An 18,527-nucleotide genomic window follows, 5' to 3' on the forward strand; every position below is an offset into this window, starting at 1 on the left:
AAGTTTGGTGGTTGAGTTTTAAGGATTTAAATTAGGGGAATTAGGATTTTTAATTTGAATCACAGATATGGAGTCGAGCTAAGTAAATAGGTCGAGTGATATGAGTCCAAACTCAATCAAGGGAGATCATAAGTCACTTTAGCTAATGGTCTACAAGCAAAGTAAGTAGGTCTATTATCGGCCGACTCTGAATCGAAAAGACCTAACGGAGTAATTTCTTATCTTGAGTACGTGGACTCATCTCATACACAACAGGTACCAGTGGAAGCCATACCAACCAATTGGAGAAGTAAGATGAGCTAGGTCAGAGTAGGTAGGTTTGGTCAAGTATACCGAGGCTACCAAGTAAGTCTTGGTGATTTATAGCTTTCACCCAGAGATAGGGGTGATAGAAACTAGGCTTGACTTATATTTCAACACTCTAAAAATACTTAATGTAATAAGGCTAGACATCATCCAATTACAAGCTTATTAAAACTAGGTTAACTCTATTTTATATTCAAGCAACATTATTTAAATCATTGGATACACAACACGTAACTTTTGGTTAGTCTGAAGCGACAATCTAAAACGACAATTTCCTCTCTCAATATAAAAAAGAGATAAAAAAAAAAAAGAATAATAATAATCTCTCTATTATACACAGATATCATATGATTACCAACTCTCTTACTCTTTTCATCATGATCTCGAGATCGCCATAGCTAATTTCTGTAAAGAAGTAATAGGTTTTACTTTTTACTTGGATCATGTAGAGAAAGATCCCACCTTTTTGGAGAAAACCAGCTACTTGTCTCAACCGTCACACAGTGATCTAAAAAATATTAATAAATTTTCATGAAGTCTTCTTCTCAAAAGTTGCATCACCATAAATCAAACCTCCTTTTCTCCTCTTCTGATCTGACTTTTGTTGGATGTTCAATAAAGAGGCGACTGATTCAGATGTGGGTTGGGTAGATCCAAGAGACCATTTTTAGCTTTTCATCTCAGGCCATTTTCTAAGCTATATTTAAGCTCTTCACATGTTCATGGCCGCTCTCTGATCTCTCTTTAAACCAAACCTTCATTATTGCATTCAAGCCATAGCTATAGCCAGACCCAACTCAAAGAATCGAGTCAAAAACAGAGAGAAGGCCATGGGAAGGCCTCCTTGCTGTGAGAAAGTGGGTATCAAGAAGGGTCCATGGACGCCCGAAGAAGATATCATTCTGGTCTCATATATTCAAGAACATGGCCCTGGCAATTGGAGATCAGTTCCTACTAATACAGGTACCAACAAAACAGAGCTTCCTCCCTCTTCACTTTTAATTCCCTTTTTTCAATAATCTTTTGTGCCCATTTTAGGATTGTTGAGATGCAGCAAAAGTTGTAGGCTTAGATGGACCAATTACCTCAGACCTGGAATTAAGAGAGGAAATTTCACTCCTCATGAAGAGGGCATGATCATTCATCTTCAAGCTTTATTGGGTAACAAGTAAGTAATGTTCATAATGTTCATAATATTTTCTATCAAATTCTGTTCTGCAATATCATGTTTTGATATGGGTTTTGGATAATATTTTGATATGCGTTTAATCAAGAAGTGGGTTGAGCAAAAAACAGAGTAAGAACTAGAAATTTTGCTGTGTTTGTGAAAATTTATTGCTCTGTTCTTGTTTTTATCTCTCTGATTTGTGATTTTGATTCACAGGTGGGCGGCCATAGCTTCGTATCTTCCTCAGAGAACGGATAACGACATCAAGAATTATTGGAACACCCACTTGAAAAAGAAGCTTAAGAAGTTGCAGTCCGCCGCCGTGGACCTGCCGGAGCCATCGGAGTCCGGCAGTTGTCAGTTTCAGACCAAGAGCTTTAATGATAAACTTGCGGCCGGAAACAAAGCTTCCACGTACGCGTCAAGTGCCGAGAACATTTCGCGTCTTCTTCAAGGTTGGATGAGATCTTCACCGGAAGAATCTCGCCCGAAAATTGGCGGCGAGAATTCTACCGCCACCGCGAGGCAGCAGCTGAAAGTGGAGGCGGACGGCGGCGAGTTGGTTTCTGGTGAAGAATTTGATTCGATGTTGTCGTTTGAGAATTTGAAGAATGTGAATTCCTGGGGGAAATCCACGACAAGTTGTAAGGATGAAGAGGAAAATGTTGGAGAGAAGTTAAGATCTGAGACAGCCGCTTCCACAGCGGTGGCTGCAGCTCCGCCGCCGCCGCTTTCCTTTCTTGAAAAGTGGCTGTTTGAAGAAGGCGCCGCCGGGCAAGTGGAGGAGATGATGGAGTTGTCGCCGGTGTTCTAAGGAATTAAAATAAATAAATAAAATAAAAAACAAAAAAGCTGTAATTTTTATTTTTGTTTGTTTAAAGTTGTAATAATCCAAAAAAAAAAACAATTATTTGAGAATGAACAATAATCGCTCCTTCAGCTCTACTTTTTGTCTTTTTATTTATTTGTAGAATATTATAAATCATTTATTAATATTATAAGAACTATCCCAATTTCTTTTCAATTCCATACTTTAGATATTTTTAAAAATTATTTAAAATAAAAGAAATAAATGCAATTATCACTCTAATATGCTTAAAAAAAATGAGATTTTATCATTTTTATTTTAAGTTAAATTTAATAAATTTAGACATTTTCAACTTTGTCGGTTGAGTTTTTCTTTTTTTTTTTCTTTCTAATATATTAATTAATTCTATTTTTTTTCAAAAAAAATAAAAATAAATAAAAAAGAAAACAAAAAAGAAGAGACATTTTTATTTATGTGTATAAATGCATATTTATGTGCAAATTTATTATTAAAATGGATGAAATGGAGGGTGGTTTTCACAATGAATGAATTGTTTTTTGAGAAATTAATATAATGAATAGGTTAACATCATATCATTAATTGTTCACAACTAAAAATGAGGTGTAACATAAATGAACTTACATGGCTAATGAAAACTATCAACATGGTCCATACTTTGCCTTTATTCACGTCTTCCGTCCTATCTTCTCTCGTGCCCTTCAATGTCACAAATTACTCCATTAGTCAATTACGCCTTTTTTATGCATTAAATTGAGCTCTATGGATCGATAGATAACTTATGATGTCTAAAAAAGTTATCTGTTGTAAACATTTGGAATACTGAGATACCTAATTTGTATTGGCACGAGATAAAATAATGTATAAATTACTTAAAAGAGAGAAACATCGAGAGCATGAGTTGTATCAATTATTGATTTTGTACAAACATATGGAATTAATTGTACCTATGTTGTACCCTATACTCCAACTATTGCAAAATAAATTAACCTAATATGTGTACTATGCGTTATTATGGTTTCCATATGAACTATTATTGTTCTAATTATGAATTACACGTTTTTGGAGAATCACTCTGAGAAGAACCTAATTCATCTTCAACCTCGTATGAAAAGGGATATTATCCATAGCTAAGACCTAACATCATGGATATGTGTAGAACTTGCACTAAATTTCTATGAACTAATTTTGTAGACGCATTTTAAAACCGTGAAGCTGACGGCGATACACAACGGCCCAAAGCAAGCAATATCTACTAACAATGAGTTTGGGTTGTTACAAATGACATTAAAGCGAGACACGGGGTGGTGTGCTAGCGAAGACGCTAGCCCCCCAAGGAAGGTGGATTTTGAAATCCCATGTCGGTTGGAGAGAAGAACGAAGAATTTCTTATGATGGTATAGAAACCTCTCCCTAATAGACATGTTTTAAAACCGTGAGGCTGACGGCAATACATAATGGACCAAAGCAGGCAATATCTACTTTATGATTCTTCTTTGCCTTGAAAAATTGTCCCGGTAAAACAGAAAAAAAGAAAGAAGTTTCAGCAATACTGCCAGATCTCACATTGGTTGGAGAAAAGAACAAAGCATTCCTTATAAGGATGTGGAAACCCCTCCCTAGCATACGCTTTTTAAAAACGTGAGGGGAAACCGGAAAGGGAAAGCCCAAAGAGGATAATATCTGCTAGTAGTGAGTTTGGGCTATTACAAATGATATTAGAATCAGACACCAGGCGATGTGCCAGCGAGCAGGCTGAGTCCTAAAAGGGGTGAACACGAGGCGGTGTGCCAGCAAAAACGCTAGGTCCCAAAAGGGGGTGGATTGGAGGGTAACACATCGATTAGAGAAAGAAACGAGTGTCAGCGCAGACGTTGGTCCCCGAAATGGGGTGGATTGTGAGATCCCATTGTTGGATCGGTATGGCAACCCTAGAGGGGGGGTGAATAGGGTTTTAACGATAAAAGTGTTTAAACTTGATTAATTTTTCTAATGATAAAACTTTTTACAAATAAGTAGAAGATGATAATTACTAAAACAAAATAATTCAAGTCAAAACAATAATCAAGTAGAACATGCAATAAACATAATAATAATCTTGAAATTAAATAGGAAAGAGTTAGAGAAAATGACACCGTAGTTTTATAGTGGTTCGGTCAAACTCGACCTACTCCACTCCCCAAGCGCCTCTTGGGAATTTGAATAAAGAACTTTTCCGACTCTTTCCACGGATCAGAGCCAAACCGGTACACCGCTCTTTTTACGAGTTCAAGAGCAAACTCAATCCTTTCAACGACGCAGGATCAAACCGATACAAGTATTTGAGTTTGATAATAACACACCACAACTCTCTCAAAGAGTAGATTTACAATTTGGGATACTGACAACTATTTCCTCACAATATAATAATAATCCCTCTCAAGAATAAGATGAAAAGAAATAAACTTGTAAGCTTGGAGAGAGCAATAAACAATGGAGACTTTGAACAAATGAGGATTGAAGAATGTATGTAAGTTGTATCTTTTAAAAATGTGGGGAAGATGAGTTTATATAGAGGAGAAAAGTGGCAAAATGTAGGATTGAATATTGACCATTGGATTGTGTTAGGAATAATGGAAGGTGGAGATTAAAAGTAATTAAGTAAGAAAATTTTCTAAATTCATTTATTTCAAAATTTTAATATAATAGTAATATAATATAATAATAATAAAAAGTTATGTGAGTAACGGTAAAATGTAATTCAAAATTTATTATAAATATAATAATATAATAATAATAAAAATGATGTGAGTAACTACCAAAATTTTAAAATATAATAATATAATAATATAATATAGTAATAATAAAATTCGATGTGAGTAACGGTTATATTCAAATTTATATTTGTAAAAATAATTTTATTTAGAAATGTAATAATAAGAAAAACTCCACCATGTGTTACTCTTCCAATATTATAAATGTCATACTTTGATATATTTTGATTTGTCCATCATTTTGATTTTGTTGCCACATCATCACGTCGGGTATGTTGTCTCGACTCTAATTTCTTCGTTTTAGCTCTGATTTGAGTAATTGAAAAGTTGTTGTAATCGTTATTCCCGACCTTATACTGTGGACAGTTCAAAAAACTGAAAATAGTTAATAATTAAAAGTAGGTTTGTTATCATCAAAACATCAATAATTAATTCATTGAAATTAATTAATGTGAGATCAAGGGCCAATAAGCCAACAATCTCCCCCTTTTTGATGATGACAAATCATTTAAAGAAAAATTCATAAAAACCAATAATACAACATCCATGTAATAATATCACTACATACTAATATATTATCATAAATTTCACTCAAGAGCATATTCTCCCTTATATTAATGCCTCAAGAAATTATGAAACACCAAGTAAATGATTCATAAATTATAAAATAACAAATTTAGAACATATTTTTCTTAATTTTCTCCCCCTTTGTAATCATCAAAATGAACAATTGAAAGAGAATGCATTTAATAATGACATAATGGCTCCCCCTAAAAACATGCATTCAAAAATTATAAAATTCAAGATATATCACAACGAATAATACCAAGCTCAAGCCTATTTTTGCAAAAAATTTCTTCATTCAATGGCTTGGTGAAAATATCGGCCAGTTGATTATTAGAGTTTACAAAATCAAGAATAATATGTCCATTTTGCACATGCTCTCTAATAAAATGATGTCTAATGTCAATATGTTTAGTTCTAGAATGATGAATAGGATTTTTAGTTAAATTAATAGCACTTGTATTATCACAAAATATAGGCACACTATGAAACTTTAATCCAAAATCACAAAGAGTTTGTTTCATCCAAAGAATTTGAGCACAGCAACTAGCAACCGCAATATATTCCGCTTCGGTAGTAGATAAGGCAACCGAATTTTGCTTTTTACTAAACCAAGAAACTAAGGAACTACCAAGAAATTGACAAGTTCCACTAGTACTTTTACGATCAAGTAAGCTTCCGGCAAAATCTGCATCAGAATATCCTACCAATTTAAATTCAACATTTCTAGGATACCACAATCCTAGATCAATAGTTCCAAGCAAATATTTAAATATTCTCTTAACGGCATGTAAATGAGATTCCTTAGGACAAGATTGAAATCTAGCACAAAGACATACACTAAACATAATATCGGGTCTACTAGCGGTCAAGTAAAGTAAAGATCCAATCATACCTCGATAAGCTTTAATATCCACACTTTTACCTTTTTCATCCTTGTCAAGCTTAGTGGATGTGCTCATGGGAGTTCTTGCAATCTTACCTCCATTGAACTTGAATCTTTTGAGCAAATCTTTAGTGTATTTCTCTTGATTGATGAAGATACCATTCTTGAGTTGTTTGATTTGAAGTCCAAGAAAGAAACTGAGTTCTCCCATCATACTCATCTCAAACTCACTATGCATACATTTAGAAAATTCTTCACATAAAGAAGGATTAGTAGAACCAAATATGATATCATCCACATATATTTGCACTAATAGCATATCGTTTTCTTTAATCTTAATAAAGAGTGTAGTGTCGAGTTTGCCCATTTTAAAATCATTCCCAATAAGAAAATTACTAAGTCTATCATACCAAGCTCTTGGAGCTTGTTTTAAGCCATAAAGAGCCTTTTTCAACTTATAGACATGATGAGGAAATTCTACATTTTCAAATCCGGGAGGTTGTTCTACATAAACTTCCTCCATAATATAACCATTCAAAAATGCACTTTTCACATCCATTTGATATAATACAAAATTTTTGTAAGAAGCAAAAGCAAGTAACATTCTAATAGCTTCTAATCTAGCAACGGGTGCAAAAGTTTCTTCATAATCTATGCCTTCCTCTTGACAATAACCTTGAGCTACAAGCCTAGCTTTATTTCTAATGATATTCCCATTTTCATCCATTTTATTTCTAAAAACCCATTTGGTTCCAATAATAGAAGTATTAGATGGCCTATGGACTAATTCCCAAACTTTGTTCCTTTCAAATTGATTTAGCTCTTCTTGCATGGCTAAAATCCAAAACTCATCATTTTCGGCATCCTTAAGACTTTTTGGTTCAATTTGAGAAACAAAAGCAAGATTATTAAATAAATTAATAGAAGAGCGAGTTTTCACACCTTGTTCGAGATCACCAAGAATCAAGTCCTTGGGATGAGACAAGGCATACCTCCATTCTTTTGGCATTGATGAAGAACCTTCTTCCTTTAAGCTCATCTCTTCTTTACTCGTAACAATTTCTTTGCCGTTGTCACTAACGAGTAAATCTCCAAAATTTCTTTCTAAATCATCACTACAAATAGACTCATTAGAAATATTATTGCAAGATTCATCAAATACCACATGCATAGATTCTTCAATAACTAAAGTTCTCTTATTGAAAATTCTATAAGCTTTACTAGTAGATGAATAGCCAAGAAAAATACCAATATCCGTTTTTGAATCAAACTTTCCAAGCTTTTCTTTGTTGTTCAAAATAAAACATTTACAACCAAAAACTTTGAAATACCCAACATTTGGAATTTTGTTATGCCAGAGTTCATAAGGAGTTTTATTTAATGAAGGTCTAATTAAAACTCTATTTAAAATATAACAAGCGGTATTAACGGCTTCCGCCCAAAAATATTTAGGTAAATCATACTCATTTAACATTGATCTAGCAAATTCTTGTAAAGTACGATTTTTCCTTTCAACCACACCGTTTTGTTGAGGAGTCCTTGGAGAGGAGAAGTCATGAGAAAAACCATTATCTTCACAAAATTTTTCAAAGGCAACACTGTTAAATTCTCCCCCATGGTCACTCCTAATTTTAGTAATTAAAAACCCTTTTTCATTTTGAACTCTTTTTACAAAACTAGCAAATCTTTTCAAAACATCATTCTTATGTTTTATCATCAAAACCCAAGTAAATCTTGAAAAATCATCCACTATCACAAAAGCATAATAATTTCCTCCATAACTAGCTATTTTAGAAGGGCCAAATAAGTCTATATGGAGTAGTTGAAGAGGTCTAGTAGTAGAAATCATATTTTTAGATTTGAAAGAAGACTTAGTTTGCTTACCCATTTGACAAGCGTCACAAATTTTATCTTTTTCAAATTTAAGTTGAGGGAGACCTCTCACTAATGAATTTTTTGAAATATTTGAAATCAAGTACATACTAGCATGTCCTAGTCTTCTATGCCATAGCCAAGAGTTATCAAGCAAAACCGAAAGACATTTATCATTTGTAGGACAATCATTCAAATCAATAGTATACACATTATCGTCTCTATTTCCTACAAACAAAACTTTTCTATCACTAGCATTTTCAATTATGCAATTATTCTTATCAAATACAACTCTAAAACCTTTATCACATAATTGACTAATGCTAAGTAAGTCATGCTTTAAACCATCAACTAACAATACATTTTTAATGAGAGTACAAGAGTCATTACCTATAGTACCCTTACCAATTATTTTACCCTTCTTGTTATCACCAAAGGTTACTAAGCCACCATCCTTCTTGGAAAGATTGACAAACTTGGATGGATTACCCGTCATGTGTCTTGAGCAACCACTATCCAAGTACCACTTATTTTTCTTGGAGGCTTTCAAACAAACCTAAAAACAAAGATATTCAAAATTGACCTTTTGGTACCCATACTTGTTTGGGTCCTAGAAAGTTAGTATTCACAAATTTAGGAATCCATTTCATATTTGCATTCATATTAAAGACATTGTATTTAGATAAGTAACAAGAATAATCTTTATGTCCAAACTTACCACACGAGAAACAAACGACATTATGCAAGAATTTATTTCTTGGACTAAATTTGTGTATTCTATTTTTATTCGAAAAATTATTTTCTAAAACATTGTTAAACTTTGTATTTTGAGAAACTTTTCTTCCTAAATGAATATTTTGAGAATTTTTCAATTTAAAGCACTTAGGTCTAATATGACCTTCAACACCACAATAATGACATATAGGCACAAATCTAGATTTATCATACTTAGATACAAATTTACATGTGTTAGATTTAGGCAAGATAGGGGATGCTTTAACAAAGATTGTTTTAGAACTTGAAGGTGTAGAACATTCATCAATATAGCCTAATCCTCTTTTATCACCATATGACTTACCTCCTTCAAGTATTTTATCTAATTTTTGAGCACCTATTGTTAACATTTTAATAGATTCCTTAGCCCTACCAAGTTCTTGCAAATTATTTGATTCATTCTCTTTGAGCAATTTAATTAATTTATCTTTTTCACCACAATCATGCTCAAGAGTCTTGACTTTATCAATTAATGCATTTTTCTCATCACAATCAAATACATGCTTTTCACAAGGTACATCAATTTTAACAATATTATGATCCTTCTCCTTCAAGCAAGAAATTTCATTTAGCAAAGACTTATTTTCAATAATTGAAGTCTTATATTTCTTTTTAAGCACAACATACTTTGAACTAAGTTTTTCTAAATCAATTGTCATCTCATCAACAAGTTTAAATAATTCATGATAAGAAAGAGATTCAAGAGTTACCTCATCTTCTTGTTCATCTTCTTGTTCATCCTCTTTGTCACTATGAGCCATGAAGCAAAAATTTGCAACTTCTTCATCACTTCCACTTGCACTTTCATCACTATCATCCCAAGTAGCCTTCATTGCTTTCTTCTTGGATTTCTTAGATGATTTGAGGAGAGGACAATCCGTTCTTATATGACCCGGCTTTTTACATTCATAACATATTACCTCATCGTTTTTGCTCTTTTCACCTTTTGACTCTTTTTGATTTGTGAAATGTTTTTTTAATTGTTTCTTCCTTTTAATAAAATTTTTATACTTACGTGTGAAGTAGGCGACATCATCTTCATCAAGGACGTCCTCATCTTCAGAGTCAACTTTGATGGATTTTAGGGCTATACTTTTCTTCTTTTTGGATTCTTCTTCCATGTGCCCGTTCATGGTAATCTCATGTGTCATGAGAGAACCAATGAGTTCATCCAAAGGAAGCTTTGTGAGATCCTTTGCTTCTTGAATCGCCGTCACTTTTGCCTCCCAACTTTTAGGCAGAGACCTAAGAATTTTTCTTACATTTTCGGAGGTAGAATATACTTTTCCAAGATTTTTCAAAGCATTTAAAATATTAGTAAATCTAGTAAACATATCACCAATAGGTTCATTTTCCTCCATTTTAAATAGTTCATAATTATGAACTAACATGCTAATTTTTGTTTCTTTAACTTGATTGGTTCCCTCATGAGTTACTTCAAGAGTTTTCCAAATTTCATATGCCGAAGAACACATACATACTCTATTAAATTCATCATTACTTAAGGCACAATACAGACAATTGATAGCACTAGCATTCAAAGAACATTTTTTCATATCATGCTCATCAAATTCATTTTCTAATTTAGGCACCTCAATATTATTAACAATTTTTATTGGAATGTAAGGACCATTACTAACATTTAACCACAATTGATAATCAACGGATTGCAAATAAATTTTCATCCTAGCTTTCCAACATGTATAATTTGTTCCATCAAAATAAGGTGGCCTAGAAGTTGATTGTCCTTCACTAAAACCATTTTTAACACGTAGGTTTGCCATAAGCTCGAACAATAAAGTTTAGATAAAAAATCTATAGGAGCAACCTGCTCTGATACCAATTGTTGGATCGGTATGGCAACCCTAGAGGGGGGGTGAATAGGGTTTTAACGATAAAAGTGTTTAAACTTGATTAATTTTTCTAATGATAAAACTTTTTACAAATAAGTAGAAGATGATAATTACTAAAACAAAATAATTCAAGTCAAAACAATAATCAAGTAGAACATGCAATAAACATAATAATAATCTTGAAATTAAATAGGAAAGAGTTAGAGAAAATGACACCGTAGTTTTATAGTGGTTCGGTCAAACTCGACCTACTCCACTCCCCAAGCGCCTCTTGGGAATTTGAATAAAGAACTTTTCCGACTCTTTCCACGGATCAGAGCCAAACCGGTACACCGCTCTTTTTACGAGTTCAAGAGCAAACTCAATCCTTTCAACGACGCAGGATCAAACCGATACAAGTATTTGAGTTTGATAATAACACACCACAACTCTCTCAAAGAGTAGATTTACAATTTGGGATACTGACAACTATTTCCTCACAATATAATAATAATCCCTCTCAAGAATAAGATGAAAAGAAATAAACTTGTAAGCTTGGAGAGAGCAATAAACAATGGAGACTTTGAACAAATGAGGATTGAAGAATGTATGTAAGTTGTATCTTTTAAAAATGTGGGGAAGATGAGTTTATATAGAGGAGAAAAGTGGCAAAATGTAGGATTGAATATTGACCATTGGATTGTGTTAGGAATAATGGAAGGTGGAGATTAAAAGTAATTAAGTAAGAAAATTTTCTAAATTCATTTATTTCAAAATTTTAATATAATAGTAATATAATATAATAATAATAAAAAGTTATGTGAGTAACGGTAAAATGTAATTCAAAATTTATTATAAATATAATAATATAATAATAATAAAAATGATGTGAGTAACTACCAAAATTTTAAAATATAATAATATAATAATATAATATAGTAATAATAAAATTCGATGTGAGTAACGGTTATATTCAAATTTATATTTGTAAAAATAATTTTATTTAGAAATGTAATAATAAGAAAAACTCCACCATGTGTTACTCTTCCAATATTATAAATGTCATACTTTGATATATTTTGATTTGTCCATCATTTTGATTTTGTTGCCACATCATCACGTCGGGTATGTTGTCTCGACTCTAATTTCTTCGTTTTAGCTCTGATTTGAGTAATTGAAAAGTTGTTGTAATCGTTATTCCCGACCTTATACTGTGGACAGTTCAAAAAACTGAAAATAGTTAATAATTAAAAGTAGGTTTGTTATCATCAAAACATCAATAATTAATTCATTGAAATTAATTAATGTGAGATCAAGGGCCAATAAGCCAACACCCATATCGGTTGGGGAGGAGAATGAAGCATTCTTTACAAGGGTATGGAAACCTCTACCTAGCAGACGCGCGTTATTCCATCAAGAAGTTAACAATTACAACAAACGCAAGAAATTATTCCCATTTTATTGGCATCAATTGTAATGCGAAATCACAGCCATGTTTGAAAAGTTACACATAATAGTTCACATCTTTGATGCTCACTCGTACAACTAAATTTTTAGAATGAAAGTTGAAGTCCTCATCTTTAAATCACGAAATATTGAAGAGTCACCATGAACTAGAATTGGAACTGCATTTCAGGTGTATATCCAAGAGCATCAAGGTGGGCAGCCATGGCCTTGTTCATCGGCGGTGGACCACACCGCAAAATCTAAACACATTGGTTCGAGAAAAAAGTTAGAAGCTATCGTAGATGTCGTGCAATGAAGAAAGGTTCGAAGTTCAAATCCTATCATGGTCCCTAAGTTATCTAATCTTATCAAATTTCGAATGCTATATCACATAAACTTTACATAAATAACTTATCAAAAGTAACTATAATGACTAAAACGGTTTTTAAGAGGTTTAGGAACACATTTCGAAGGAACTAAAACAATAAACATGAAAGTTTAGAGACCAAAATAAGATTTAAACCTAGTACCTGAATGTAAGAGGCCGGTGCAGGGCAATGCGCTCGAATCATTTCTTTCGACACAAAGCCGACGCCGCCATCCCAAACTTTAGGAGGCTATTTCAATGTCCAAAGAACATGAGTAGTAACATTAAACATTATACAAATACTCTAAAGTCGTTATTTAATATATTCTCAGTATCCTCGTACCATTGTATTAGATTAATACTAAGTTTATAAACTTTTAACTGACCTGGTTTAACACATAGTAGATCTTGAAGCGATCAGGGTATCTCTTGGCAAGAAGATCCAATTCCTCCTGCAAATACAAGTGATTATTGTATTGTTATGTATTTCTAATGGGAAGAAAGTAAGAAGTTGAAGAAAAAAACAAAGAAAATAATTACCTTCAAAAGAATATCTTCAAGTGTAACATTGGCATAAATAAGGTGAATCTTTGTCTTGTCGTTCGGGTTTTCTAATATAGACCGAGCAACCTAGAACAGAAGTAAAAATGAGAGAGTTTCGTCTTGTTTTAAAACATGACAAGAGACAATGAAACAACAAAATAGGGCCAAGATTCCAAGAATAATGGAAAATGTGTTGTTGAAGAAAAGTTTGCTTCATTACTTGATACATGGGTGTAATGCCAGAGCCTCCAGCGAGCATCCCAAATGCTCTAACTTTACCAGGTTGATACTTGAAACTTCCCTGCAATAATTGATGGAGTACATAAATTTCTAAAATAGGCAGCATTCAAAGCAACTCAATTCTATAAGGACATAGATCCTACGTGGGGGATTGGTATGTTATTAATAAGGGCATAGTTGTTATTAGTTAGAGGTGTCTTGGTTAAAGAAATAGAAGTTTTAGGGAGCTTAGTTTTGTGGTAGATCATTTTAGTGGGACTTGGGAGAGAGATGCTCCTCTCGAAAGGTTAGTCATTTTGCAATTTGTCTTTGACATTTACTATCGTGTGTTTTTATGTGTTTGTGTATCTAATCTCACATTGGTTGGGGAGAAGAACGAAGCATTCTGTATGAGGGTGTGGAAACTTCTCCCTAGTCGACGCGATATAAAAACCTTGAGGGGAAGTCCGAAAGAGAAAGTCTAAAGAGGACATAGTGATGGGCTTGGACCGTTACAAATGGTATCTGAGCTAGACACTGGGTGACATGCCATGGAGAAGGCTGAGCTCGGAAGGGGGTGGATTTGGGGGTCCCACATTGATTGGAGAAAGAAACGAGTGCCAGTAAGGATGCTGGCTCTGAAGGAGAGTGGATTGTGAGATCCCATATCGGTTGGGGAGGAGAACGAAGCATTCTTTATAAGGGTGTGGAAACCTCTCCCTAGCCGACACGATTTAAAAACCTTGAGGGGAAGCCCGAAAGAGAAAGCCCAAAGTGGACAATATCTGCTAGCGGTGGACTTGGGCCGTTACAAATGGTATCAAAGCCAGACACCGGGCAATGTGCCAGCGAGGAGGCTAAGCCCCGAAGGGGGGTGGACACAAGGCGGTGTGTCAGCAAGAACGTTAATTGTGAGATCCCACATCGGTTGGGGAGGGGAATGAAGCATTCTTTATGAGGGTGTGAAAACCTCTTCATAACAGACGCGTTTCAAAAACCTTGAGGGGAAGCTCGAAAGGGAAAGCCCAAAAGGGGAATGAAACATTCTTTATGAGGGTGTGAAAACCTTTTCATAACAGACGCGTTTCAAAAACCTTGAGGGGAAGCTCGAAAGGGAAAGCCCAAAGAGGACAATATGTACAATAATGTTGTATATCTCCTTCACCATGAACAACACAATATCTCAACAGAAGAAACATAATACAAAAAGTAATCAACACCGAGAGGACAAAACATCATTTAGATTAACAGATCACAATCACTATCGAGTTCAATCCAAATCAAGGGAAATTCAGTCACTCAAACAAAAGCTTCTTACAGAATCAAACAATAACACATTCCAAAACTGTTGTCAAAGTTTGTATGTAAGGAAGACATACCTTTGGTCCCTTCACAGCAAGAAAGTCCCCCATACGCATTTCTCGAAAATGATGCGACATCCTTCCTTGGGGATACATCTAAATCACACACACAATCATATAAGAATCAGAAGTGGAATAATGATAATCAATGTGGCATCATTAACCTGTAGCAGATTTATATATGTACCTTTATGACTAGCTCAAAATATCCAACATCAGAGTCCAAGGTAACTGGGGTGTAAGATTTAATAACCTCTTCACCTTGGCTATCCTTTCCCCTGCACATATGATTTTAAACAGAGGGAAAATGAACCAAATATTAGGTGTGTTAACTGCTGAGTATCATAGCTGCATCGCTATAATGGCTGGGAAAACAAATATATTGGATAAAATGAAACCTGCAACTTAGATGCTGTCCAATAGGAAGACCAAGAATTGAATCGGTCTTGGGAAGTATAAAAATGAACTTTGCCACATTATGGCTCAGCTTCGTGCGCTTAACAAGTTTAAACTCCTTAAAGTTATCAGGATCCAAGCAGGCTGTAGTCACAAACCACATGCCACATATGAACCAATCAATTTTATTAAGATATCAAGAAATTGTGATGATATCAAGAAAAGATGGTTCAAGAACATTAGCTGCTAATTAGATAACATTATAGGTGTTAATCCTCTCATAAGAGTCAGGGCAAGAAAAGAGCATTATCTTTTTTAAAATGCATATTTCCCATAACATCTACCATTTCACATTGACCAAGAGCTCAACAAAGATGAAGATAATTTTCATGGCCATTAGAATTTTGATCAATTAGCTAGTTTGAAATTTAAACACGTCCAAAGGCCTAGCTAAGCACTTGACCTTTTTCTGCAAATGCTACCACTTCTATGCTAAATTTGTGAGTGGTTGGAGAGGGGAATGAATCATTCTTTATAGGGGTGTGGAAACCTCTCCCTAGCATATGCGTTTTAAAAACCGTGAGGTTAACGGCAATACATAACGGGCTAAAGTGGATGATATCTACTAACGGTGGGCTTGGGCTGTTACAAATGATAGAGCTAGACACCGGGCGGTGTGCCAGCGAGGATGTTGGGCCCCCAAGGATTGTGAGATACTGCATCGGTTGAAGAGGGGAACAAAGCATTCCTTATAAGGGTGTGGAAACCTCTCCCTAGCAAGCGCGTTTAAAAACCGTGCGGCTGATGGCAATATGTAATGGGCCAAAGTGGACGATATCTACTAGCGGTGAGCTTGGGCTGTTACAAATGGTAGAGCTAGACACCGGGTGGTGTGCCAGCAAGGACATTTGGCCCCAAAGGATTGTGAGATCCCGCATCGGTTGAAGAGGGAAACAAAGCATTCCTTACAAGGGTGTGGAAACCTCTTCTTAGCAAACACATTTTAAAAACCATGAGACTAATGGCAATACGTAATGGGCAAAAGCGGACAATATCTACTAGTGGTGAGCTTGGGTTGTTACAAATGGTAAAGACACTGAGCGGTGTGCAGAAAGGGCATTTGGCCCCCAAGGATTGTGAGATCCTGCCTCGGTTTGAGAAGGGAACGAAACATTTCTTATAAGGGTGTGGAAACCTCTCCCTAATAGACACGTTTTAAAAACCGTGAGGCTGACGGTGATACTTAACGGGCTAAAGTAGACAATATCTACCGGAGGTGGTAATCAAAACATGTAGCTATCAATATTAATCAAGGAGGAGATAATTCCTCCCTTATACCAATGTAAAATCATCATAAGAAGTAAAAGGTTAAGCTAATGGATCAGTATAAATTCAATCTTAATAAATACTTCAACACAGTTCAAAAACATCACAACCCACGAATCAAAACATCAGAGCATCACAAATTCGAACTGGATAGAGAATTTAAAACACCCAATAAACCAAACCAGTAAATAAAGACCCATAAGGCTTTCATTTCAAAGAATCAAATCAGAAGGTGGAGTAAAACCTCTGGATGCTGGTTTTCTGGAGGAGACAAGGAAAAAGGCACCAGCAACAATGGCAACCAGGGCGGCGGCTAAGCCAGTGAGAACCTGAGCATCGAGAGCCTGTAAGATCTCCATCAGAAATTGGGAGACTTGGAAGAATGAGGGGTAGGTAAGAAGGAAGAAAAATGGTGGGTTTAAGGAGTTGGATTTGAGTCCTGGTCAAGTAAATGATGATGGAGATCCAGAAAATGTCAAAGGAATGGGACGAATTAAAATATTCGTTACTTGCCGTTGGTTGCCTGGTCGTGGAGGGAAGTGTTCTTTATTTCCTTTAAATATTACTTAGTTCTTCTATTTCATACCCCCACATACTAACGCTAAATTTAAATATATTGTTGAAATGAAATAAGTTTCCCAATATAATAACTAAAATGTTCTTTTTTATATATATATTTATAAAAAATATCAAAATAAATTATTAGTTCATGGAAGACGATCTATCTGTCATGTTCAATCATTAATCAATCTAAAAGTCTAAGTTAACGGATTATGATAAATTTGTCACAATTTTTTTTTTTTATAATGTTTTCTTAAATGTGCTATTGCAGTTTCTTCTGTTTGAGGGAGTTCAAAATTTGGTCCGTTTTATTTTTGTGTTCACGAAAAAAAAAAAACAAAAAAAGATATCATTATATTAATGGTATAATTTGGTTGCTTTCTTGCTCAATGGAAATTAACATAGGTCACCTATTGAGTATACGTATATCATCATTTAGTAATTAAATAAGGTTTCACTTATACTATCTTTGCTTCGATGCTTAGTATGGAATATCATCATGAGTACACGCTTAGGTTTCTAGACACCTTTTAAATAAAAGATTAGTTATCAACGATTATCTTATGTGTTTGAGGATCTAAAGTTTACGGATATTTCATTTACTTGTTTAAGATTGTTATTAAACTTATATATTGATAAAATTTATTCAAGATTAAAAATAATATTTAACTTTTTAATGGATGATTTTAATTATATTTATGTTATTGTCATTAAACGTTAAATAAAAGAAATATCTTATATTGAATTTTGTTGAAATTTGAATTAATTATATTTTCCATTGATTTAATAGTTATTGAGATGAATAAAAAAGGAATGGGTTGATGCAAACAGCTTGAGAGTGCGGTGGCGTTTCATATGACCAACTATTTTTTTTTTTATCAAATTTAATAAGGCAATAAACAAGTGGTCTATTTTAATCATAATATTATTATTTTTTAAATAATAATAATGAAGAAATATTCATGTGACTTGTGAGTTTATAAATTATTCCTTCATGAGGCACATGCCATTAAACAAGATGGAGAAGAAAAAGGGTTAACTTACCAATCACATGGATGTTGAATCTATTTTTAAAATATACCAGTTTAAATGGGATTTTGACTTGAAAAATTATAAGTTAAAAATTATAAATAGAGCAACTGATAACATAGTTCAACTAGTTAATGCATATATTCTCGAACAAAGAATTAAAACATTCCTAACCAAAGAATTAGAGATTCAACTTCTTTCCAATCTTACATGTTAAAGTAGAAAAAGGGAAAATACACATTTATGTTGTATTATATGATGAATGTGATGTTAGCATGTAGAATTGTTATGTACATTG

General features: G+C 33.9%; 2 protein-coding genes across 2 annotated transcripts; one reads left to right on the top strand and one right to left on the bottom strand.

The window, feature by feature from the left end:
* Positions 1–841: 841 nt before the first annotated feature.
* On the top strand, positions 842–2,419 carry LOC111470014 (myb-related protein 306-like). Its single transcript, XM_023115456.1, has 3 exons — positions 842–1,269; positions 1,345–1,474; positions 1,691–2,419. Exons 1-3 carry the CDS (start codon positions 1,137–1,139, stop codon positions 2,286–2,288), a joined length of 861 nt encoding a protein of 286 aa, XP_022971224.1. The 5' UTR covers positions 842–1,136; the 3' UTR covers positions 2,289–2,419.
* A 9,995-nt stretch (positions 2,420–12,414) lies between these two features.
* Positions 12,415–17,090, bottom strand: LOC111470015 (NADH--cytochrome b5 reductase 1-like). The gene is made up of 9 exons (XM_023115457.1): positions 16,884–17,090; positions 15,316–15,457; positions 15,105–15,195; positions 14,936–15,013; positions 13,558–13,638; positions 13,335–13,424; positions 13,181–13,246; positions 12,958–13,044; positions 12,415–12,687 (listed from the first exon to the last, which is right to left on the bottom strand). Exons 1-9 carry the CDS (start codon positions 16,996–16,998, stop codon positions 12,595–12,597), a joined length of 843 nt encoding a protein of 280 aa, XP_022971225.1. The 5' UTR covers positions 16,999–17,090; the 3' UTR covers positions 12,415–12,594.
* Positions 17,091–18,527: the final 1,437 nt, after the last annotated feature.

This window comes from Cucurbita maxima, unplaced genomic scaffold (assembly GCF_002738345.1).
Source record: "Cucurbita maxima cultivar Rimu unplaced genomic scaffold, Cmax_1.0 Cma_Scf00043, whole genome shotgun sequence".
In the NCBI taxonomy this organism is placed as follows: Eukaryota; Viridiplantae; Streptophyta; class Magnoliopsida; order Cucurbitales; family Cucurbitaceae; genus Cucurbita; species Cucurbita maxima.